Source organism: Cimex lectularius, unplaced genomic scaffold (assembly GCF_000648675.2).
Source record: "Cimex lectularius strain Harlan isolate CLEC.00 unplaced genomic scaffold, Clec_2.1 scaffold324, whole genome shotgun sequence".
Lineage (NCBI taxonomy): Eukaryota > Metazoa > Arthropoda > Insecta > Hemiptera > Cimicidae > Cimex > Cimex lectularius.
Window position 1 is genome coordinate 143,503 of NW_019392925.1, and position 24,572 is coordinate 168,074.

The 24,572-nt window shown below is 32.4% G+C and overlaps 2 protein-coding genes across 3 annotated transcripts; one reads left to right on the forward strand and one right to left on the reverse strand.

The window, feature by feature from the left end:
- Positions 1–566: 566 nt before the first annotated feature.
- LOC106665674 (aspartate aminotransferase, mitochondrial) lies at positions 567–9,121 on the reverse strand. The gene is made up of 9 exons (XM_014392283.1): positions 8,751–9,121; positions 3,081–3,237; positions 2,897–3,025; positions 2,602–2,823; positions 1,714–1,870; positions 1,554–1,652; positions 1,320–1,485; positions 817–967; positions 567–723 (listed from the first exon to the last, which is right to left on the reverse strand). Exons 1-9 carry the CDS (start codon positions 8,828–8,830, stop codon positions 601–603), a joined length of 1,284 nt encoding a protein of 427 aa, XP_014247769.1. The 5' UTR covers positions 8,831–9,121; the 3' UTR covers positions 567–600.
- A 4,134-nt stretch (positions 9,122–13,255) lies between these two features.
- On the forward strand, positions 13,256–24,466 carry LOC106665673 (DNA topoisomerase 1). Of its 2 annotated transcripts, XM_014392281.2 has the most exons (18): positions 13,256–13,622; positions 13,835–13,883; positions 13,960–14,189; positions 16,050–16,231; positions 16,332–16,540; positions 17,144–17,187; positions 17,270–17,494; positions 17,557–17,706; positions 17,816–17,931; positions 20,015–20,130; positions 20,191–20,435; positions 21,638–21,889; positions 21,970–22,194; positions 22,900–23,002; positions 23,080–23,228; positions 23,301–23,438; positions 23,516–23,862; positions 23,926–24,466. In XM_014392281.2, exons 1-18 carry the CDS (start codon positions 13,581–13,583, stop codon positions 24,026–24,028), a joined length of 2,925 nt encoding a protein of 974 aa, XP_014247767.1. In that variant the 5' UTR covers positions 13,256–13,580; the 3' UTR covers positions 24,029–24,466. The 2 variants fall into 2 exon arrangements, with proteins under 2 accessions (XP_014247767.1, XP_014247768.1); XM_014392282.2 differs by lacking the exons at positions 13,256–13,622; positions 13,835–13,883; positions 13,960–14,189; ... (4 more) ...; positions 17,557–17,706; positions 17,816–17,931 and adding an exon at positions 19,768–19,906.
- The last annotated feature ends 106 nt before the right edge of the window (positions 24,467–24,572 follow it).

The window sequence follows — 24,572 nt, forward strand, 5'->3', positions numbered from 1 at the left end:
TTACGAGGGTTCGCAACAGCAGAGGTCACCCTCAGGGTGCCAGTGTTTTTGAAAAAAAGCCCATTTGTAAGTATCTCGGGTTCGAATGTAGGGCTGCTGGATTCGAACCCGGGACCTTTACCTTACAGTGATGAGCGCCGTGCCAACGCTTAAACCGTTGCGGACACCGACGCCCCAATATTAGTTACTAACAACTGATCTATTTTTCTTGCCAGTATTATTAATTTACTGGTCATCCTTGGTAAGCAAGTATTAATTATTCACTAAGATTTAATAATTATATAGTACTGCAACAAATGTCGCTAGGTGTGACTCAAGAAAGACAAATTAAATAAGGGTTCAAAATAAACTAAATTGTGCAAAAAATATATTATTTTTTTTAATAAATGAAGCTCAGATTTGATGTAATATTTACAAGTTTAACTTTAACTCTATATCTGACAGAATATACTATTTAAAATCTATCAACAATTTGACATATTTGATTTATAATGCATAAAGTACATTTATGCTATAAATAAATAAATACAAAGAACACAACATAAAATTAAAATTATAAGCACTAATTAGTTTATAAGGAAAATGTATTTGTGTTGTAGTTTATTTTGTAACTTGATGCATTGCGTGAGCTAAATATTCCACGTTTTTTGTAGTGACGCCCGCCATCGATACCCTACCATCTTTGGTCAGGTACACATGGAATTCATTTGTGAGCCTTTCTACCTGAAATTAAACAAAACAAATTTTTGATTCACCGTCTCCGACGATAATAGTGCTATAGGTTTTTGTAAGTTCTATGGTTGTAATGAAAGTTACCTGTTGAGGAGATAATCCTGTATAACAGAACATTCCAATTTGATCAGTTATGTGATCCCAACTCTTGGTTGAGCCTTCCTTGACAAGAAGAGATTTTAAGGATTTCCTGACTGAAATAATCCTGTCGGCCATTCCTTTCACTTCTCCTAGCCTAAACAAAAATAAAATTATTTATATATTTCTGGTGTTTAACACATTCGTTAAGGCCGTTGTTCTGGAACGATGCACTAAACCCTTCCCAGTACAGATGTCGTTCCAGAACGACACTCCCCTTCTGGAAAACCCTCACTTTCGGAGTTTGTAAGGTGTTGGGGTATTTTGGAATCGAATTGATGTCAGGCGATTAATATAGTTTTGGGAATGTTATTGTGAAAACCTTTTTTCGATTTGTCTTTGTAGAATTGTTTTACGATTTTTTGAGAAAAAAAAATTTAATCAAAATCTGTGCCAAATCTCAGGAGAGCTGAAATGAGATGTCAAGAGATTTTCTTGTTGGGACAAACCATTGATTTCGAAGTTGTTCATCGCTAAGGATTGTCTGGACGATTCTAGCGCCATTGATCGGAGGATTCGAATACATTGGTCTTATTAGGATCTTCATCTGTGACATAGTCCTATCAGCTTCCTCTTTATCACAATTCACTAAAGAAAATGCTCCAATCCTTTCACCTATGAATATATGATTAACGTAGTTTGATAAAAATAGTTTAAATGACATTGGAAAGTAGAAAATTTACCATAAAGTCCCATATTTTTTGCGTAGGATTGACAGAGAGCAATCTGATGGCCGTCTTCTACGAACAACCTCACAGCTAGAGAGTCTCTATTCACATCACCTGTTCGTAAATGTATAAATTATATGCAGTGAAAAATTAAAAAAGGTGATTTGGGAATTACCTGATGCAAAACCTTGGTACGCCATATCAAAAAATGGAAAGTGATTCTTCTCTTTGATCACTTGACTGAGTTCCTTCCATTGATCAGGTTTCGGATCAATCCCAGTCGGATTGTGAGCGCAGGCATGCAGTAGTACAACGGAGCATTCTGGTATATTCTATTGTAAAAAAATGGTCTTTTAACAACTACAGTCGACTTTTGATAATTCAAAACACAAGAGACCAAAAAAAATAATTCGAATTATCAAGGGGAAGAAAAACGTTGATATGCATTTTTACAAGTCACTATGTAAATTGTATGTATATAAAACATAAAAATAATGAAAAAATGGAAATAGATCAACTGTAAAATTGAACATTGTTATGCATTATTAAAAAAATCCATGAAGAAGTTTTCGTTTCAATGTGGCCTGGTGTCCTTTGTCAAAATTATTTTTTGAAGTGACCAGTGCTGAGAATACATTGACAAAACTCTGACCGCCGACATAACACACTAGAGACAATTATAAGAAACTTTAGGCAGTAATAAAGTAAACACTATGTGGAACTTTAGAGGAATATTACAAAGAAAAAGTTTGAATTATAAAGGGGGAAGTGACTCCATTTTGATTTATAGAATGGTTTTCTGTGTATACTGAGTACCATAAAACACAGGGTTTTTTTCCCCTTTCAATTTACCAAAGTAACCGCCTGAAGAGTCCATATTATTAAGTTACGAATTAACTAGAGCCAACTATAAACGGAATTTACTTTGCAGATATATAAAACTTAGACTATTTTGTGAACATGTCATAAGCAAATAACTAATTTTCTGACTAGTTATTTTGAAAAATGTTGAAATTTGAGATGTGTAGGCTTTTTTTAAACTGTTTTATCAGTGAGACATTACCTTAAGATCTTCCACCGCTCCCTCAAAGTCAAAGCCAACAGTCTTCGGATCGTAATACCTGTAGTACTTGACAGGTAGGCCACTGTGGTTGAAGATGGGAATATGGTTTCCCCACGTTGGGCTCGGTAAATAGACTTCCTTATTTCCTGGGAAAAACTTCTGAAGGAAGGCCGCACCGATGCGGAGGGCGCCAGTTCCTGAAAGAGTCTGGACTGTGGAATTCTGGAAAAAAACACAAGTACTTCAAAAAATTATTCTGTGCTGGTGAAATAACAGTAAGTTGATCAATACTGACCAACTTATTTTCGATGACGTTGCTGTCGTCCCCGAAGGCAAGTTTGGCCGAGAGACTACAAAATTCAGCTACCCCGTGAATAGGAGCATATTCTTTGTCCAAGTTGCTGTCCACTACTCTTTTTTGAGCCTGAAAAAAAATTACCATTTAAAATGCACTTTGATAGGGAATTTGTAGAATTTACCTCGATAACACTTGGGAGGACATAAGGTTTACCATTGTCATCTCTGTATGCGCCAACACCGACATTGATTTTGTTGGGATTGGTGTCCTTTTTATACGCTTCTGTAATGCCAAGAATGGCATCTGGTGGCCCCATCTCCACTTTGGACCACCATGAGCTGAAATAATTTATTAGGTAATTTCTGTCTGTACTGTTTAAACACTTGAGAGATTCAGGAAAGATCAGGTCATATTTATTTGCATTAATTATTAATATTAAAAAAATGAAATACAAAACTAACATGACATAAAATTGAGTAATGAATGTAGAATATGCAGAAGGAAAAATATTAGGTTTGACATTGATAGAGCGAATTAATTGATAGTGTATCCAAAAATTACACAATTTCAACTGTCAAATGTTAAAAAAACTTAAAAAATGAACAAAAAGAGTATATTAGGTTCTTTAATGAAATGACAAAAGTACTTTTCAATAAATAGGCCTTGCCTTTACATTTGCTAATCCCCTTAAGTATTTTTTCTATGATATATATTTTATAGATATATTTAAAAATATCTGCTTGTATCAATGGAAATATGAAAACCAGTTTAGAGTAAAATAAATTGTCAAAAATAGAATTAGATAAACGATCTTACCCCATTATCGATTAACATACTGATATAGTATGACCTTTCATATGAAAGAATCTTGTCCTCTTCACCGTCTAACTTTTTAAAATCCAATTTAATAAACAAGCGTAAGTATAAAATGGAATTTAACAATTATAACATTAATTCTAATAAGGACTAGAATCAAATGTTTTTCATATCATAGTCATTTAAAGACAATGATTTAATTGTTTCATTTGATGATTTTTAAACTATAATAGCTAATGTAGAATGAAAAGTTAATAAATAAATAAAGTAAATTAAGTTTCCTAGATTTTACTCTTTTGTACAATTAAATTATTTTTGGTTCAATATATTTGAATTTTTTTATATTTTTAATATGATTTGCACTCAGAGAATACATCGGAAAAATAGCCACTTTTTACATTCTCTACACCTTTAAGTTTTAAAAAGGTTTATTATTTTCCTTTCTTGTTTAGAAATTAAAGAGAAATAAACTTATAAAAATAGTTAATCACTGCTGGCAACCCATGTATGCCTGCATGTAATCAAAATAATATATAAAGACCAGTATAAATAAATATAATTTAACAGGTTGAGCTCTTCCAACAACTCACCTAATATGGGAGTTGTAATACGATACAATTATTAAAATATTTATAACAACTAATTCAATGATGTCCATTAAAATACTTAATTTTGTATATATGACCGTGAACTCATCAACTCAGGTATGGAATATATACGTATATATATTTTTTAAGTTGATAATGTATTATCGTATCATTAAATGAGAATTCAATTATCACTTCCATATAACCGGTTATTAAAGGAAATATAAATCGAGAAATAACCAGTTTGGCAGTGTTATCTCCTCAATGCCTCGAAAGATAAAAACATCTCAAATGTTAACAAGTTATCCTGACCCTAAAAGAGCAATAATATGAAATAACTCTTCTTTAACCAACACAGAAAAAAATTACTAAACTCAATAAAACTAACACTGAACTTTAAAATGAAGCATGATGCATCAAAATAATTTAGTCTGATTATGCTCGCTGGTTTTATTTGCCACTTTTAATTGGTCTATTATGAAAGGACACCAAACAGACCAACCACTGAGGGAAAAAGCAAAATGATCTGAAATGAATGTTAATGATCAATCACAAAGTGTTTAACATAATTGAAGGCCATGAGATTTCTTCCTGTGGTCTACAGGGTGATGAACCAGTAACTGATCATTTCATCTGCCTATCCCTGCTGGGTTGGTCTGGCAGACGTGTTTCAATGTTGTAGCAGTGTGAACTACCAACTCCTTGCATACTCCTACGTTCAAATAGACCCACTTTCAACACTGTTTGGAAATGATCAGTTAGTTTAGAAAGAAAGAAAAAGAGAAGATATGCAATTTTTTTTTTTTTTAACTTTCAACAAAAAAATTATCTTAGCATAAGCCTCTGGCTTTAAAAAGGGTTGATCCTGCAATGATAATGTACCTATCATGGGAAAGCGCTTCACCGAAGGAACAGAAGCCTTTTATGGAGCATATGGGATATCTCATACTGCTCATAAAAGTGGTAATTAACTTATATGAGAAGAACAAAATCCTTACCAATATTGGGAAGAAACTGACTGGGCTGATATAAATTAATCAAGGTATCTGATAAAGATGTTGTTTATCACCTGTTCTTATTAACGTCTATTATCTGGCTGTTGTTAGTCTTCTTGTCATACTCCCAATGAATATGCAGATAAAAAGAATAAAAGATGATTTGCAGCATGCACTTTTCACTTTCAACTAGATATGCAAGAGATTTTTTTTACCTTAGTGGGGTAGCTACCATAGCCATTTCCTCCAGTAAAAACAAAGGAATAAGCCTCTGAAGGTAAGTATCCAGTGCAATCAAAAATTGTCGTTAATAATACAACACTGGAAAAGGTAATGCACTATACCTTTCTTGGCAGTGTGAATCCACATGTAATCATGATTTGTAAATTCATTTTATGTGTAAGAGTCATCTTTCTTTTCCTTCAATGATTTGCTCTATCATATTTCCAATTTCTCTCAGATGGCTATTCGATTAATGGTCCTTCAATTTACAACCCCTTGACACTCATTAAGAATTTCATTTCTGATGCTTGGATTCATTGTTCTTCTCATTGTGTTATGGTCCAAGATTCCCTTCCATATGTCAGCACTGGGGTTGCCAACACTCTAAAATTCGAGCTTGATTTCTTTTTGTATTTGTTTTTCCTGAGAGCTTAGTTCATGGTGCCATACATTCTTTGGAGCCCCTCAATCTTTGTGGTCATTCTCATAGCTCATAAAGGTAAAGGGCCACTATTCTGTTATTAATGACAATTTTTAATCACACTGGATACATACTCTCAAAGGCTTTTTACTTTATGTTGAAGGAAATCCCTTGCATATCTACCTGATCCGTAAACAAAAGCATATTGAAAGTGGGTCCATTTTGATGTAGGAGTATGCCAGTTGTTAGTTCACATTGCCAGATAGTAGATTTTAAAAAGAACAGGTGACAAACAACATCCTTGTCGGACACGTCGATTAATTTCCACCAGCCCATTCATTTTCTTCCCAGAATTTTGGAGGATTTTTGTCTTGCCATATAAGATCAAACGCTTTCTCACAATATTCCTCATAATATTCATTATTCCTGCAAGACCAGAACTTTTTAACCTAGATTGCACTTCAACCAAAAGTGCTTCAGATGTGATCTTTAATACTTTCTAAATGTATTTCTGTAATTAATTAATGTGTTCAGGTGACTTATAACATAATAATTGTTGCACTCATCACTTGCATCTTTCTTAATCAAAGAAATTACCTCTGTTCCCCTCCAATTTTCAGGGATTTCCCCAGTTTTCCAAAATTTATTGAGCAAGTACTGGAAACGATTGATGATCAAATTATGATGACAAAACACAATCAGCGGTGATGTGAAATTTTATTAACAAGCAATGAGAAAAAATCTCAATGACATCCTTCAACATGTGCATAACAGTGTTTCCACATAAAAATAAGACAAGACAAGACTGTAGATCAAACATGAAAATCAGAAAGACAAAAGTTTAGACATAATAATCAGCCAATGTATTTAATATCATTTATCAATCTTTTGGTGTTCAAGTAGTATGAAAAATTAACTGATACTGATATATTTATGAAATAATGAAGGTAGAATGAAATTTTATGAAATAGCAGTGAGAAAAAAATCACAATGGCATCCTTAAATACATGTATAATGGCATTTCCATATTGAAAGAAAACAACAAAGGAAAAAATAAGCAGATCAGAAAAAGTATAAGTAAGTAAAAAGTTTAGAAATAAATCAGAAAGCACATGATTAACCAGAACAGGGCCACTTGCTGGGCCCATCTATATTTATCCATTCCTCACCGAAGATGGCGAAAAGCTGAAAAGTGAGTATTATCAAAACCCATGAATGTAGTACCTAGTAAGTGTAACCTGTATAACAAATAATAATTAGGTCAATGTTTTATTATCTTGTGTTATATTATATGTGGTATTTAGTGACCATTAGTTGATGATTGTTTGGAGATTGTGAGATGCGGTCTGGTGAGACGTAGGTTTTAGAAAAACTTTTTTTTGTACCGTTTCAATCTTTATTAAGATCATCTTCAGGGCCTGGGATTTATAAACATCGTTTAAATTATTCAAATACATGGAGGATGTGAGAAAATTTGAGTGAGTACTTTGATTGAGTCTAAAATTTCTAGCATTGTACAAATTCATTTTTTCTCAAATTTCACACCTAATTATAATATTTGATCAATGTGTTTATTATTATTGAAAATTGTTTTGATATTCATGTTGCAATTGGAAAAACCATATCAGTGCTGATATATTTTTTGAAATAACAGCAAAGAATGTCTCACAATGACATGGTTCAACATGTGTGTAAATGAGTTTCCACATTGAAATAAAACAATCCAACAAAAAACTAGCTATTACGGAAGCAAAAATTGTTGAAATAATAATTAGGTCAACATGTTTATTATTATTAGTAATTGTTTTGATGTTCAAGTTGTAATTGGAAAAACCATATCAGTTTTGATATATTTTTGAAATAACATCGAAGATTATCACACAATGACATGGTTCAACATGTGTATAAATATGTTTCCACATTGAAATAAAACAATCCAACAAAAAACTAGCTATTACGGAAGCAAAAATTGTTGAAATAATAATTAGGTCAACATGTTTATTATTATTGGTAATTGTTTTGATGTTCAAGTTGCAATTGGATAAACCATATCAGTGCTGATATATTTTTTTTAATAACAGCAAAGAATGTCAAACAATGACATGCTTCAACATCTGTGTAAATGAGTTTCCACCTTGAAATAAAACTGTAAAACAAAAAACAGTTGATAGAGCAGAAGTAAAAATTACTGAAATAATAATTATAAATATTATTAATAATTCTATTGATGTTTAAGTTGTGAATGAAAAACTTAATTTGATAAATTTGTGACATCGCAGCAAGAAAAATCTAGCTCATGTGTGTCTCCTTTTCCATCTTATTATGTTTGCATTATCGTTGCTTAAAACGTTTGTTATAAATAATTTTTAAGTGAATGAAAGCAAGGTTTTGCAACAGACAATTTTTAAACAGATTTAATATTACATTATATATTATTTGACAGTTTTATCTCGAACACTGATAAGCGATATTTTTCACTTTTTATTACAACCACATTGAGATTGTAGGTAGTGGCACTACAGAGCTATTAACCTTTGGGTGTTTGCAATTTTTATAAGCAACACGAATTAAATAGAAACATTACTGACCCAGACAACATTACTGAGAGGTCTTTGGAGCATTGTACGACATTCCTGCCTTGTTGAAATGTTGGAAAATGAGCTATAACTAGTTTTCAATATATAGATAAAGATTATTGCAAAAGATGTGAACGTGCTGGCATGGATTTCTGACATAATCTGTGATTTTTTTCAGTGATGAGCTTTATTCTGTAAAGTTTTTTTTTAATGGTTATTTTTTGTGAGATTTACCTTAATCTCGCAGGCACGGCTGCTTGCTGGGAGAACACTTGCGTCGCCTGCAAGCATGTCTTGGTGTACTTCATTGCCATGATCTCGTGTCTTGTTCGAAAGAAAAATTTAAATTAAAAAAAAAGCTTTTAAAAAAACTACTCGGTGAATTTTGTGTCGTTTTATAGTGTCTGAGAGTATTCGTTTTCTGGACGTCCTCCCCCGGCATTCAGCACGGAATGGAAATGGACTTGGAAACGGCGACTCGAACGGCCGGCGGGCGGTGGGAGAACCGTCGTCTACGCCATGAGATAACAGTTGTGTGCGTGATCGATTCTTATCTCTTATCACGTTGGATACATCGGATAGACTTTGCATCCCTTCGGTTATCCATTCCCGTGTCAGCGTACAAATCACGTATCGCTACATCACTCTCTCACTATTTACACACAAAAAAAAAATAATAAAAAGAAAAAAAATTTAATTAATCAACAAATTGCCTAGTATAAAGTAAGTTTAAACATAATATACATTGTACCATTAATTCAGATTAAAATCTTCTAAGTGTGGAAGTATTTATTGTATAAAATTACAATTATATAAGAAATTTAACAAAAATCGAGCAATGAAACGGCCAACTCACAGCTCAATGATTTTCGAAAAAGCAATTCTAAGATAAGAAGAGATATAAAGTAATTATTAAAATTTGCACACCTTTTCAAATTATGTTGATATCAAAAAATTTAGCACGAGTACAAAAAACAGGTTTAAAAGAAAGAGAGAATCATTTTTACAAAACTCATACCAAAATTGGGCTAAAATAACAAAATCAAATTGCTTAAATTTACAAATCTATAGGCAATTTAACAAAAACTAAAATTGTGCAGAAAAATGCATTTAATCAGAAATTTTTGCTGAATTTATTTGGTACAAAGCAGAAAGAAATAGCCGTACAAAGATGAGAGTACAAATAAAATAGTTAATAAAATTTGTTCACCTTTTTAAATTATCTACATATTAAAAAAGATGATCTCGAGTACAAAAAAGATTGTTAAAAGGAAGAGGAAATAAGATACCATGTGAAGATATTTGTAAAAAACCAAATTATATTATTATATAATTATTATATATTATTATTAATTGTAAATAGACTATTTCTCGACATAGAAACTGAAAATTATTTTTCCAAACACATATCAAAATTGAGCTAAAACAACAAAATCAAATTGCTTAAATTTACAATTCTATATGAAATTTAACAAAAACTAAACTTGTGCAATAAAATGCACTTGATCAGTTTTCGCTGAATGTATTTGGTACAAAACAGAATGAAATAACAGAACAAAGATAAGAGTACATTTAATTAAATAATTAAAATTAGCCCACTTTTTCAAGTGATATAAGTATAAGNTATAAGACACTTGAAAAGAAATAGCTAGGATTAAAAGAAATTAATTTAAAAGAAAATGCCAATAAGTTGCAACATGAAGATTTATTAAAAGTGGATGATTTCACATATTTCATCGTGTAAAGTCAGCCATTTGTAATACCCAAAACAAAATAATTTCAAAGATTAAAGCTACTGTTATGTAGATCAAAGAAAGTTGATGAAAAATCATAACATTAACTTTAACTCAAGATTTTCCTTATCAGTAGCTTTAATCTTTGAAATTATTTTGTATATATAATGTATATGTATATGTATATATAATGCAGGGCGGGCAACCAAGACCCGAGGGGTTAAATGCTTGGGTAGACTCGTACCCATTCCTAAAAGGTCTGGGAATTGGTCAGCTCACGTGTCCTGCATAAACCTCTTGGACCTGAACACAAACCCCAAGATTTTGGACCATTTAATCTCGGGGAGTGATTTGGTGATGTCCTCTCCTTCAAAGATTTCAAATCTAGACCTAGCATACCTATCACACTCTGCGAGGTAGTGCCTTGCCGTTTCTTCTTTTATTTTGCAAAAATGGCAAAAGGGATCTGGTAGAATACCCATTATGGAGAGGTGTCTTCTCAATGGGCAGTGGCCCGTCAGGATTCCTATCAGCCTCCTATTTCCCTTCCTTGAGTTAGAGAATAGCCATTTCGATTCTGCTGGTTCGATCGCTTTAACAAAGTAAAGTTTTCAAGTATGTGGTACTCAGAGAGTTTCCAACACAATCAACGTAGCTGAAGCATTTATTCAAATTGGTAAACAATGGATGTAATGTACACTGATCTATCAAGGCGTTTGATCCCCAAATTGGTCAATAAACTGTCTTGCCTTGTTAACCTATCATGGTTCCATATTATTGGTTAACAAGCTTTCTAATTAATAGGCAATACTGTGTTAAATTAAATTCAACTTCATCCTCTTATTTTGAGTCTACCTCAGGAGTGCCACAAAGATCTTGTATTGGACCTCTTCTTTTTTGTTTGTATATTAATGATATAATATTTTGATATGATGTTTTGTCAAGAAATGTCAAATTTCTACCTTATGATGTTGATCTAAAATTTTTAAAACAGTTGAACATTTTAATGATGCCAATCTACTACAGTTAAACATTTCTAAACTAGTTTGATAGTGCCATGATAATGTAATGAGTTATTATACCAAGGGCTATAAAAAAGTTAGTTTTTTTATACAAGATTGATGATACCCCTATACCTAGAGTCAATAGTTTTACAGATCTGTTCTGTTTGACACATATTTTTTATTTGTAAGTCATATTGTTGTCATTAAAATTATTAGGTTTTGCAATATTAAGTTAATTAAAAATCTTTTTTATTGCCTCTCTAGAACACAACTTGAGTATGCTTCTATTATTTAATCTTCTTATTCCAAATCCCATTCTGATAGCATCGTGAAGGTGCAAAAATAAGTTCTTAAAACTCATTGCTATAGATTGAGGAATAAATCTGATAAAATCAACGATACATATCTTCTGACTATTTAATTTCACTTCCCTTTTCACATAGTTTTAAGTTTTTGAGCATATTATTTTTATATAAAGTTATTTATAATTTGTTGATTGTGAACAAATTTTGCATTTAATTAATTTTAATATTCCTCCTATTCCACAAGCAGTATATCGCTTCCTTTCAAAAGTGTACTTAGTTACTTAAAAACCAGTCTTATGAGACTTGGAAATATGATTGACTTATTTTTAAAGGATTTGTATTAAAAAAAAAAAATTAACAGTATTGGGGGCATTAATGCCTGCAACACTTTAGGTGTTGACATGGCACTCATCATTGTAATTAAAGTTCAAATCCAGTGGCCTTGCATTCGAAACTGAAAACTGACATAATTACAAATGGACTTTTTCAAAAACACCGACAACCCGAGGATTGATATGACCTCTGCGAACTTTATTTTTATTAATTATTCAGAAATCGTGAGATGGAGTCTGGTGTGATGTAGGTTTCAGAAAACATGTTCTTTATCGTGCGAACGTTTCAATCTTTATTGAGATCATCTTCAGGGCTCAAAGTGTTTGTCTTCTGTGTAATTGTGCCATTCTTGCGTGTCGTATTGAGTCCTTTTACTTATTTTTATTTATATATTTGTGGCATAATTTATATATTTGTTTCAAAATTTTTATTCAACTAGCTTTTACCCACGACTTCATCCATGTGGGACTCTGTTTTGATGTAACTTTCTAATGCAATACAGAGTGCTATTATGGCTTTCTAAATATAATGCCTGTTTCTCTAATTCTTTTCTTCTTCAGTTCACTTTGGTCTACACCCGGTAAAAAATTGCCTACATGATCCCCTTAGGGGAAAAAATGGTTTGGTCTGTGAGTTTTCTGTCAGTCACAGAACTGTTTTATATATATATATAGAAGATAGGAATGGAATTTCAAAAAATCCTTTCTTAGCGACTATCTAAGTCATTATAGGAATGCATTGTTGAAATTCATCCCATTAGATCCAATGGTTTGGTCTGTGTGTTGTCTGTTCGTCATTTATTGAACTGTTTTATGTATAAAGATTATAATTAAAATTAGGATATTTATGAATGGATTTCTATTACTTTTGCAAATATAGATCTAGTTTTTTTTCATTATTTTCGTTATAATATTAATCTATGTGTTTAGTCCTAGTTCCTGATTATTTAAATTGATTTATAATTTTTGTTTAAAGTGTGGTTGAGATGAAAAATTGTGGGTTCCGCTCATGACACTATTTCATCAACCACACTGCATAAAAATTATAAATCAATTTTTGTTTTGTTTATTAATATTCTTTTTTTTTACTATTGTTTATGTGAGATGTATATTTGTATTTAATAGGCATTATTTGCCTGTCTAAGTGAAAATAAATAAATAAACAAAGACTGTAATAATTAAATCTAAAACAAAGTAGGATTTGATTATTTATCAATGGCCAAGTAAGGAATTAACTTAGGAATTTTAATTATTTTTCATGTTTTGAAAATACAAAATGGGATTTTTTTCTTAATATTATAAGCTTGTCTGAAAAATTTTAATTTTGCACTTTGCTCTATAATGTTAACAGTGAAAATTGCGTTGTGAGGCGAGGTTGAAAATATCAGATAGTTTTCTGGAATTAGCGATCGTCCAATCTGTCTAAGTCTCGTTGAAAGTAGTGGAACGACGAGGAAAGGAACAAAGTGCGCTGGCCGCTGGGCATCAAATCGGTGCGAAGTGAAGTGGTGAAGGAAGGCGAAGACGCTCGGTCCGGTGAAAGGCCATTGCACTAACTCCGGGCGCGTGCGCACTTCCCGTTTCGGACTTAGCCTCTGAGCGCTGAGCGTGGCTGGGAACTCTGTTTTTCTGACGCGTATGTCCCCACGTACGGATAAGAGGACTCGGCACGTTTTAAACATTTCTTATTATGGACAGCGAGGGATACGTGGAAAACGGCCATGGCGAATCCGTAAGTGAATTTTTCGTCTACAATTTCAAAATGTTTGTTTTTAAATTGCTTTTCGGCGTAACTCTTCTGACGAGAGTGTTTTAACAACTCAAGTCAAAGATTAGAGTACGGCCAATATGGCGACTTTTTAATACTGGTTTATTGAGGCTTTTCACCCATTTCCGAGGATTTTCAACTCGCGTAGATTAAAAGAGGGTTTAATTTCGTTTTAGGTGATCCACTCGAGTGAAAAAGTCAAGAGCGAGTATAACCCGTCTGAAGGTAAGCGCCGCTCTGTTCGGTCCGACGGCCGGGTCGGCTACATGTACGGCGAAAATTACGTCCTGGAATGTTTCAGGGACGCCGCTCGTCAACGGCATTTCCAACGGGCTCGGCGAAAAGCACAAGAAGAAGGAGCACAGGGACAGGGACAGGGACGGCGAGAGGAGAAAAGATAAAGACAGGCACCGCGACAAGGAGCACAAAGACAAAGACAGAAACCGGGATAAGGACAAGGAAAAGCACAGGGACAAAGACAAAGAGCACAGGCACAGCAGCTCCAGTCACAGGGACAAAGACAAAGAAAAGGTAATTAAATATTTCATCTCGTTTCCATACTTAAAAGCAGTTTTAACGGTTAAACGCTTACACTTCACTCACATTTCCTTTTATTAAGTAATGTTCATACTATACATGAAAATACTTTACTTTTTGGACAAAAGTGGTTAGAACAATAAGAGACATTCGTTGATTTGCAAGAGAGCAAACTCCAATTAATTTAACACCAAACTTTCACCAATCTCTCCAACATAACCAAAAGAAACTGAGATTAGAGTGGTAAAGCATCTTGTTATGCGTTTCCTTAATAAACGAATTCACCAAAATATAAATTTTTATAAAATATAGTCAAATGAACAATGAATGAGGCAAGAATTAAGCTATTTTTTTACGATTGTGCAATATAAACCATTTAATTATATGTACTCGTCAAGTATCCGATCATTTTGGCCTAACTTCACCTTTTCATCACCATCAGATCCCATGGTGTTGGTCTTTCAGTTTATAAAACGGGTATACCATTGACAAAATAACATGTTCATATTACACATTGAAAATTAACGTAGAAATGCTTAATAGATTTTGAAATTTTGGCCTCATTTCCTCAGGAAAACAAGAAATTCATAGATTAACAAGAGAATTGGCTTTCTGCAAACACATTTTCACCGATATCTTTTTCATCACTTAATTTCCCTTCTCCAATACATGCCAAAAGAGTAATCAAATAAAAACACAGTGAATGAGGCAAGAGTTCAGCAAATTTTTCTGATTATTTCACCTGAAACACTCAATTATATTTAGTTTCCAGTCATATTGGTTTAACTTTACAATATAAACAAAGAGCACAGGCACATCAGCTTCAATCACAGGGATAACTACAAAATGGAATCATTGTTAAAAAATATATCTCGTTACCCTACTTAAAAGCCATTTTTACGGTTAACCCCTTACATCTAAACCACATTTCCTTTTACTAAGTAATGTTCAAACTGTACATAACAAATAAGCCAAAAATACTACACATTTGGCCAAAACCGCCTGGAAAAAACAAGAGACAAGAGACATTCATAGAATAGCAAGGGATCACAGTACAATTTTTTTCTCACCAACTTTCACCCCTTATTAACCAAAAGAAAACTGAATGATAAAGCATTTTGTTGCACTTCTCTTAATAAGGCACTTCACAAAAATATAAATTTAAATGAACAGAATAAACAAGGCAAGAGTTCAGCGAATTTTTCATGATTATGCAAGGTGAACCATTTTATTTTATGAATCTATTTGAAATGTGAATTTATGAGAGCCCAGTTGTATTTGCTTATCAAAACGCCCAACATTTTTGCTTGTCTACATAGTAACCATGATAAAAATAGAAAAAAAAGGTCTTAATTTTATATGCAGTTTCCAATCATTTTGATCTAATACCTCGAGAGGCAATCTCACAATTTAACATTTAGCAGGCCGTTGGATGCATATTAGCATTTCATAAGGCGAGTCCTATAACCAAATAGAGGCCACTTTTGTGCCAGGAAGGATTGGGAGGGTGGTAGTTAACCACTGGGCGGCCTCTGTGAGAAGGGTGAAAGTGCTATGAATGAGCACTAGAGTTTGTAGTGGGAAAGGCCACAATATAACTGAACATTAACAACCATTTAAATTTTAATTGGAAAATACAATAAACTATATCTGGTGAATTGAAAAAATTTCATTGATCCAATCAAAGCGTGTTAAAATCAAAAATTGTCCTTAAAAAAACCTTGTTTTTCAATACTAAAATCATTTATACAATTTCCTTACTGGTGTTTGTATTAATTGTACATATATTTTTTTAAATTCATAAATAGCTTTATTAAAACTTTTGTTAATCGTTGTCTTATTTTCATTTTAAAGTCAAAAGATGGACACAACAGCAGCAGTAAGGATAAAGACAAGGACAAAGATAGACAGCGTGACAAAGATAAGGATAGGCATCGGGATGAGAAAAAGGAGAGCTCCTCCCACAAGGATAGGGATAGGGAAAAGGAAAAAAGCAGCAGCTCTTCTTCCCACAAGGACAAAGACAAAGAACACAGGTAAAAACTTCAAAAAAAATAAATTTACCACATGATATTTTTTAAATTTTTATTTCATTGGTGGAAAAAAAATGCTGGAAATTTTATTAAATGTTTGCAGTAAGCACAATTCATCAAGTTCCAAATCTCATTCGTCGTCAAAGGATAAACACAGTTCGAGCAGTTCTTCAAAAGACAAGGAAAGGAGTGATAAACACAGAGAGAAGGACAAGAAACATTCCTCATCCTCCTCGGACAGGAAACATGGTAGCAGCAGTGGGAGCAGTAAAGACAAGGAAAGGAAAGATAAAGACAAGGATAGGAAAGAAGGTTGGTATTGTACTGTTAAAGTACCAAAAGCCGAAATGAATGCTTAAAGTACCTGTTTAAAGCACCACCTGTCAGTGGGTTAAGTCCAGGTATAGGCTTTTTGTCAACCTCTTTCTAAAAGATAGCAGGTGAACTGGACAGTGTACTTTATCTCACAAAATGAAAGCTTCTTACAAGAAAATGACTATGTCTAATTTATTAGTAACAATATAAAAATTATAGGTGGTTCAATTTATATGGTTGTTAAACATTTTTTTAATTGATTTAATTTAATAAAATAAAAAATAAAGTTAGTAACTACAAAAAATAGAACCACAAATTATTAACGTTTTAAGTTTTGTTCCACTTTATTAAAACAAATATATGTAATATTTAGTGACCGTTAATTAATGATGTAGGGACTTACATGTGATATAAATATTTTAAATTTATTTTGTCTATTTCTGGTTTTTGTACAGGGTGTTTGCCTTAATTTGAAAGATTAATCTAAATTAATTCATATTTAATCCAATTATTATTTATAAATGTATTATTGTACTTTAAGGTGTTGTCTGTATGCATTATTTATTGTGAAATTTATTTATTTTATTTTATTCTTTTTAGATAAACATAGAAAGAGTAGTAGTGGAGATTCAAAAGAAAAAGTAGTAAGTATTAACTAATTTTTTTAAACTACCACTGCAGTTAATTGTTCAGATGGTAAAATATGATTTTTATACTGTTTTTCAGGAACATGCTGAACCAATAGTACACATTAAGAAAGAAGAAGTTAGTTTTATTAAAGAGGAAGAAGAATCATTTGAATTGAAAGAAGAAGTGAAAAAGGAAGAATTTTACGATGAGAATGATTTCAAGGAGGAGGACGACGATGATAGTTATAACCTGCACATTGAAACAACAATGGAAGAATCGACATTCAAGGAAGAAGAAGATTCTGAAGAAGACATTCCATTGGTAAGAATAAACAAAAATTGTATGTGGTTTACTAAAAAATAAAAATAACAAATAATTTTTAGTCGTCTCGAAAACATTCTATGCAATCCGATGAAGACGATGACGTACCGCTCACTTCGAGGAAGAAGTTAAAGACAGAAAAACAAAAGTCTTCGAAGAAGAGAAAGAAATCCTTCGATTCTGAAGAGGAAGAAGAAGATGATTTCAAACCTGTAAGTGGTACCATGGTTTAGTTTCGTCACATTTAATTTTAATAATGTTTTACAGAATTGATCCCATTTACAAAAGCATGATTATTCTAACCGGGTTGCCCTTTCTCAGGTGAAAACGAAAGCTCAAAAGAAGTCATCAAAGGTAAAACAAGAACAGAATACGAGTGCAACTCAGAGTCCAAGAAAAAAGAGGAAGCTAGAAGAGGAACAGGAAGTTTGGAAATGGTATGTTGTGGATATATAACATCTCAATTGATAATAGTTTAATATCTTCTAAGTATTTATTTTAGCGCAAAAAAAAAAAACGTTAGCTTTTAGTTTTCCCCAACATATGTAGTTAGATTGTTAATTTTTTCCTTCTATTTAATAGTTTGGTCTTTGTGAACGTGGTCTGAACAATGTCTTGCATGCTGTTTTTAATTTAAAAAAATGATGTCGAACTTCAGCTAATAGGAAGCAGTGTTTCATATGCGAGTGTTGTCAGAGGTTTGCAGAAAGTAGGAGTATTGGTTTTGTACAATAACGAGATTTTTTTATATTCATTTATTTATTATTATTATTTTATTTATTTTATTTTTAATGGGGCCAGGAGGTTTCAGTCAGTTGACAATGTAATAGGTTTGTCCAAACCGTCAGTAGTTATGTTTAGGGCATTCTGACTTGCTACAAATACAAACTCAACTGTTTGTTGGCCATTTCAACATGGTTTCAGGCTAAGTTTGTAACTGGCTTTTACCAACAAAACAGTCCGAGGATTATGCTAGAGACTGGTAATCAGAGACAAGCAGATGTCCCCCTCCTCGTTCGCTCCCGTCAAATCAGAAAGTTTTATTTATAACTAAAACCCAGGATTTGTATACAAGAAAATACTCAAATATGCAGTTAATTTGCTCTAAAAATATTAAAATACACAGGGTTAATGTCAGAGACATCACACAACTAATAATTGAATTGTTTTTAATGCAGAATTTTTTTTTTAATCTAGTATATATACATTTTGAAATAAAATATAACAAAAATTACAGTATAACAAACAAAAATCATATAATTAGAAAGAGGACTGACACTTGACTATTTTTGTGTTTCAAATGAGGCCCTTTTTCCTTCCATAGACTTGACTGCTTCAGGAAAATTTATTTTTCGGGAAAGGAAAAAAATGCTCCCAGAAGTTTTGGAAATAGGAGCATCAATTCCTCAAATAAGATGCCGATTATTAGAATTCTGTTGTGTCGGTGTGTTCATGTTACTAGAATAACATATTCAAGTAAAATAAAAATGCAGAATAAAATTTTAACCATTTTGCCTCGGAAATACAATTCAGATAAATAATTGATTAAAATCGCTCAGGTATTCCAAAACAGTATCCATTACAAAATAAAATAAACCCAATGCATAAATATATAAAGAAAAATTCCATATACAATTTAAAACGTTATGATTTTTAAAACCTTACAAGCCGTACATGAGGAATGTACCATTTTATGGTAGGTCCAAGACAGAAAAAAGTGTTCTGACAGAGTTAAGACTCCAATCACTCGATTTTCGGGCACATGAAGTCAATAAATCGAGTTAGTTGACAACTAGGTTGAGATTGTGTGTTGGAAAAACTTGAACACTACAGAGGACAAGAGTGGCTATAGGAAACTCATGCACTTTGGAGTGAAAGTGTTATAGAAATTAACTATATACACAATAATGAACACCCTGGATTGTACATTCCATGTTTGATCTAAATATAGCAAACCGCTCTTATCATATTTGTTATAACATGTGTAACTTCACAGTACAGATTCTTTATCATTTCTCATCAGACTTCTCGAACGACCTCACCAAAATTTCTTTTGCATAATTGAGCTCCTTAATGAGCTGGTTGAACAGTTATTTTTGGGAAAATGTAAAATATGTAGCTTGATAGAGAAATGTTCTTGCCCAATGTAAAACTAGTGTCATCTCATTTCTTTTTTTAATTTTTTTTTTTTTTTAAATTCCCCTCCATTTCCCCTCCTTTTCTTGTGAAGGTTAGTCTTTTATAACAGTTTTGTACCCTGCCTTACTCTAACTAGAAATAACCAAAAGGCTGTAGTGCTCTACTTATGAAGTTTATTTCATCAAACACCTACGGGCAAAATATTTTTCTTCACATATCCTTCATATATTGTGAACAATTTGTTAATCGTATATCTTCATCTATTTTTAGAAGGTTAAATTTTCATGGTCGTTTAATAATATATACTAATGATATAAATCATAGTTATGTAGAAAGAAATATTTTATACGAGTAGCATGCTTACATAATTTTCTTTTAAAGGTGGGAAGAGGAAAAGAAACCTGATGGCGTCAAATGGAATTTCCTGGAGCACAAAGGTCCTGTTTTTGCACCTCCTTATGAGCCGTTGCCGCACGATGTCAAGTTTTATTATGATGGTGAGCAATTAAAACTACTATTTTAAAAAAACCCTTAACAAAAAACGAATCTTATTTCAGGCAAAGAAGTCAGGTTGTCTGAAGAAGCAGAAGAAGTGGCCACCTTTTACGGCCGAATGATCGAGCACGACTACACTCAAAAAGAGGTCTTCAATAATAATTTCTTCAAGGATTGGAAAAAAACTATGACGCCCAAAGAGAGGGAGCTCATCACAGATCTTAGCAAGTGCAATTTCAGGCATATTAACGCTTATTTTCAAAAGAAATCTGAAGAAAGGAAAGCGATGACAAAAGAAGAAAAAGCGGTAAGAAATTTAACTTTTTATTATCATGGTATAGTCATCGATGTCTTGAGTAAAATAAAGTTAATTTCATTTTTTAATAAGTTTTGGGTTTATACTATGAAATTTTTTTAATTAATTGTATGAAAACTAAACATTATATTAATCTATGTCCAGCAATTATAATTGTCCATATTAATTAATTCAATTAATTATTCTTTTTATCTAAGGTCTTGGTTGAGATGAAAAAATTAGATTATTTGAGATGAAAAGTAATCAATCCACTAACAGCTCCTCGTGGGCACTTCATAAGTGATTACACAACATTTGAAAAATGGCAAAAAGGAGGGAAAATTCGAAAGGTTGTATGTTGAGATGGGGAGTTGGTGTCCGAGTGGATTGAAGTCACGATAGCTCAAGTGGTTAGAGCAGCTGCATTTTGAGTCGAAGGTCGTAGGTTTGAATCCCGCTCATAACACTAACTTTTTCATCTCAGCCAAGACATTAGATAAAAGAAGAATTAATTGAACTAGACATTATGTTGATGCAACAAAACTTAGAATTTAGTTATTTTTTTATCACCTTAATACATTGAGAAACACAAAATTCAAGGAAAAGTAGCAGGGAACTTTTTGTCTTAATAACTAAAGAAACAAATTTTTAGCTTGATTTACAATGGAAAAAAAGATTTTTGAAAATGTCTAAACTTTCAAAATTTAATATAAACTAAAATTTATTTGGTTAATGATTTCTGATTTAGGCCTTAAAAAGTTATAACTGTTTTATAATAATTGTTGGTTGTTTTTTATCTATTTATCTATTTCGGTTGGCATATCCTCACTGTTTTGTTTTTGTGCCCAGTTTATAACTGGACATAGCTAAATGCAAAAGTGCTAATAAAATAGCAAAATATTAAAAAGACCAAGCTACACGTTAATGACCATACAGATCTAAGGAAGACATATAAAATGTTATAACAATTTAAGCCAATAATCAGTCATTTTAAAATTTTAATGCAAGAAAAAACAAGTTGAATGTGTTTAGATTGTTTTCAATTTAAGGCGAGCAATTTGCAAACAATTTACTTTTTTCCTTTTCTTTTCTCCCCCATAAAACAGTTTACCTTGTTATGATGGAAATAGCACAAAAATATTTTGTATGAGCGATTAATTTTTAATTTTTCTCATGTTATTCTGAGGTAATTGATTTTTCTTCTTTTTGGACAGGAATTAAAAAAGAAGAACGAGGAACAAGTACAAGAATACGGATTCTGTATAATTGACGGGCACAAAGAAAAGATCGGAAACTTTAAAATTGAACCGCCGAGTCTGTTTCGTGGCAGAGGGGAACATCCTAAAATGGGTATGCTTAAAAAGCGCGTCATGCCTGAAGATGTGTCGATCAATTGCAGCAAAGATTCCAAGATACCCGTACCACCCCCTGGTCACAAATGGAAAGAAGTGAAGCACGACAACACGGTATGTTTTGACGCCGTTTAAATTTATGTTTTATATTATGTAAAATAGTTTTTTTATTAAGTTTTTACGACAATTTGTAGGTTACATGGCTTGCCAGCTGGACTGAAAATGTACAGGGCCAAGTAAAATACGTTATGTTAAACCCATCTTCAAAACTAAAAGGTGAAAAAGATTGGCAGAAGTATGAGACAGCCCGTAAACTTGCTAGCCAAATTGATAAAATCAGAAGAGACTATAGGGAGGACTGGAAATCCAAGGAAATGAAAATAAGACAAAGAGCTGTCGCTATGTATTTTATTGATAAAGTAAATATTAATTTATTTTTCTTCTTTGCCCTCCACTGTACATCAACAACAATTAGATACTGATTTCCATTCAAGTCTAATACTTAAAACTACACCTAGACAGCAGACTGATATGGAATCCCCACACAAGACTTAACAACACAAGAGGCAACTTAACTAATGGAAGACATGAACGAATTACGAAGACTTTTAGCACCAAAATCCTTCTTGACCATCAACATTAAACTAACTTAATCTTGACCTAACTAACCTAACAAGTCTTAACTGCGACTTCTTTGGACTGTGGGGTTCTGACACCATTAAACATCCAGTGCATCCAATCTTTCAAATCGAAAGTCCTCAAACAAATCATCAAAGCTCATTACTACATCACTAACCCTCACTATCCACAACGACCTCGACTTGTTTTTCAGTGAACTGACCTGTTTCCAATTCCGAGTTTCTCATGAACCTGTCAATCCATCCTAACAGTCCAGTTTGAGCTCTCTCTACTCATTCTTATTCCCAGAACCTGCCACATCACCTTAACCGTCAATGGCATCGAGACCTCCTTGCCCCTTAATCCCTCATACTGAGTGCCAGCATATTGCTGTGACCGTCAGAAAAACATTGTGATCACATTTTTAATATGTACTAATATGTATAAGCTACAAAAAAAAAAAAAGTTTCTGAATAGTTTGTTTACAAATTATCTTTTATGTGTAGCTTGCGCTCAGGGCTGGTAATGAGAAAGATGAAGATCAAGCAGATACAGTAGGCTGTTGTTCTTTAAGGGTCGAACACATCCAGCTATTCCCAGAAAAAGACGGTAATTTATTTTCTTTGTTTTATTACAATAGTTTAATTTTACTTCATAATAAATATTTATATCTCATATAATTTTAGGCAAAGAATATGTTGTAGTATTCGATTTCCTTGGTAAAGATTCCATAAGGTACTATAACGAAGTGCCTGTGGAGAAACGTGTTTTTAAAAATCTACAACTTTTTATAGAAGGAAAGAAAGGAAGTGATGATTTATTTGATAGATTAAATGTAAGGCTTTTTTTATTTAATTTGTATTTGTATCATTAGTTTAAGTCTTTACACTTTTTTTAAATCTTTTAGACAACAGTTTTAAACAAGCATCTGACAGAATTAATGGATGGACTTACGGCTAAAGTGTTCCGTACTTACAATGCTTCATGGACATTACAACAGCAGTTGAATGAGCTTACAAAAGATGATTATACCCTTCCTGAGATGGTATTACTAACTTGTTTTTTTATATTTTTTAATGAAAAAGTGGGAAAACATAATTTTTCATTGTTTTGTTTTTGTAGTGCTTGGCTTATAACCGGGCAAATCGTGCAGTCGCTATTCTCTGTAACCATCAGCGTTCCGTTCCAAAATCCCATCAAAAATCGATGGAGAATCTTAAAGAAAAGATTTCAAATAAGAGGGAACAGATAGAAGAAGCTGAAAAGCAGTACAAGTATGCAAAAAAAGATGCGAAAAATGGATCGGCCAAGGAGAAGATAGTCGCTGATAAAAAGAAGAAGGCTCTCGAGCGATTAAAGGAACAGTTGAGAAAACTCGAAGTCCAAGAAACGGACAGGGAAGAGAATAAGACAATCGCCTTGGGAACTTCAAAACTGAACTATCTCGATCCTAGAATTTCCGTTGCTTGGTAAGTCATGCCGGCTGTTTTGGACGATTTGTCACAATTCTAATATGCTTTGATTTTTTCCAGGTGTAAGAAGCACAACGTCCCAATAGAAAAAGTATATAACAAGACACAACGTGACAAGTTTAGATGGGCCATCGATATGGCCGGACCTGATTATGTGTTTTAACTTAGTGATAAAAAGTAACTTGTGACGTTGCAGATCTTAATGAACAATTTTTTTACATTTCAATTTTAATTATATTATTTAAATAAGTGTGGCATTCACTTATGAGTAATGTATGGAAATTCTTAGAATAATTTCTTATTATTGGACTACTCTAGTGAAAGAAAGCACGCACATTTACAATAATTGGTGTTTTTTGTTTTCATTTCAAATAAACTTGTACAGAATGTCTTTCCAACAAGAAATTATTTAAGGAAAATATTTATTGGTTTTAGTTTTGTCGAATTTATAATCTATTTATTTAATCATATAAGTTTGTTTTAAAGCAATATTTTTTATAGAATAGATTTGAGTTCATTTTAAGTACAACAAAGTAGTAACAGTGTTATTATAATAATAGGTTTTATTTTGATGTATGTATTAAATTTTTATTTACCCAGACGCAGCTTATTTTAATTTCTATCCAAGTTTTATTATTTTTATAAAAAGAAAAGTTCATAAAATTTTTATAATTTGCAAAACAAACTGTTTAATTAATTGCTGATAT

Coding starts and splice junctions, on each gene's coding strand:
- LOC106665673 (XM_014392281.2), top strand. CDS start 13,581: ATGGACAGCGAGGGATACGTGGAAAACGGCCATGGCGAATCC. Junction 17,932..20,014: donor GAACAGGAAGTTTGGAAATG/GTATGTTGTGGA, acceptor TTTCTTTTAAAG/GTGGGAAGAGGAAAAGAAAC. Junction 21,890..21,969: donor AAGTGAAGCACGACAACACG/GTATGTTTTGAC, acceptor GACAATTTGTAG/GTTACATGGCTTGCCAGCTG.
- LOC106665674 (XM_014392283.1), bottom strand. CDS start 8,830: ATGGCAATGAAGTACACCAAGACATGCTTGCAGGCGACGCAAGTGTTC. Junction 3,238..8,750: donor GCCGTGCCTGCGAGATTAAG/GTAAATCTCACA, acceptor AAATTATTTCAG/CTCATGGTGGTCCAAAGTGG. Junction 2,824..2,896: donor ACGTCATCGAAAATAAGTTG/GTCAGTATTGAT, acceptor GTTTTTTTCCAG/AATTCCACAGTCCAGACTCT.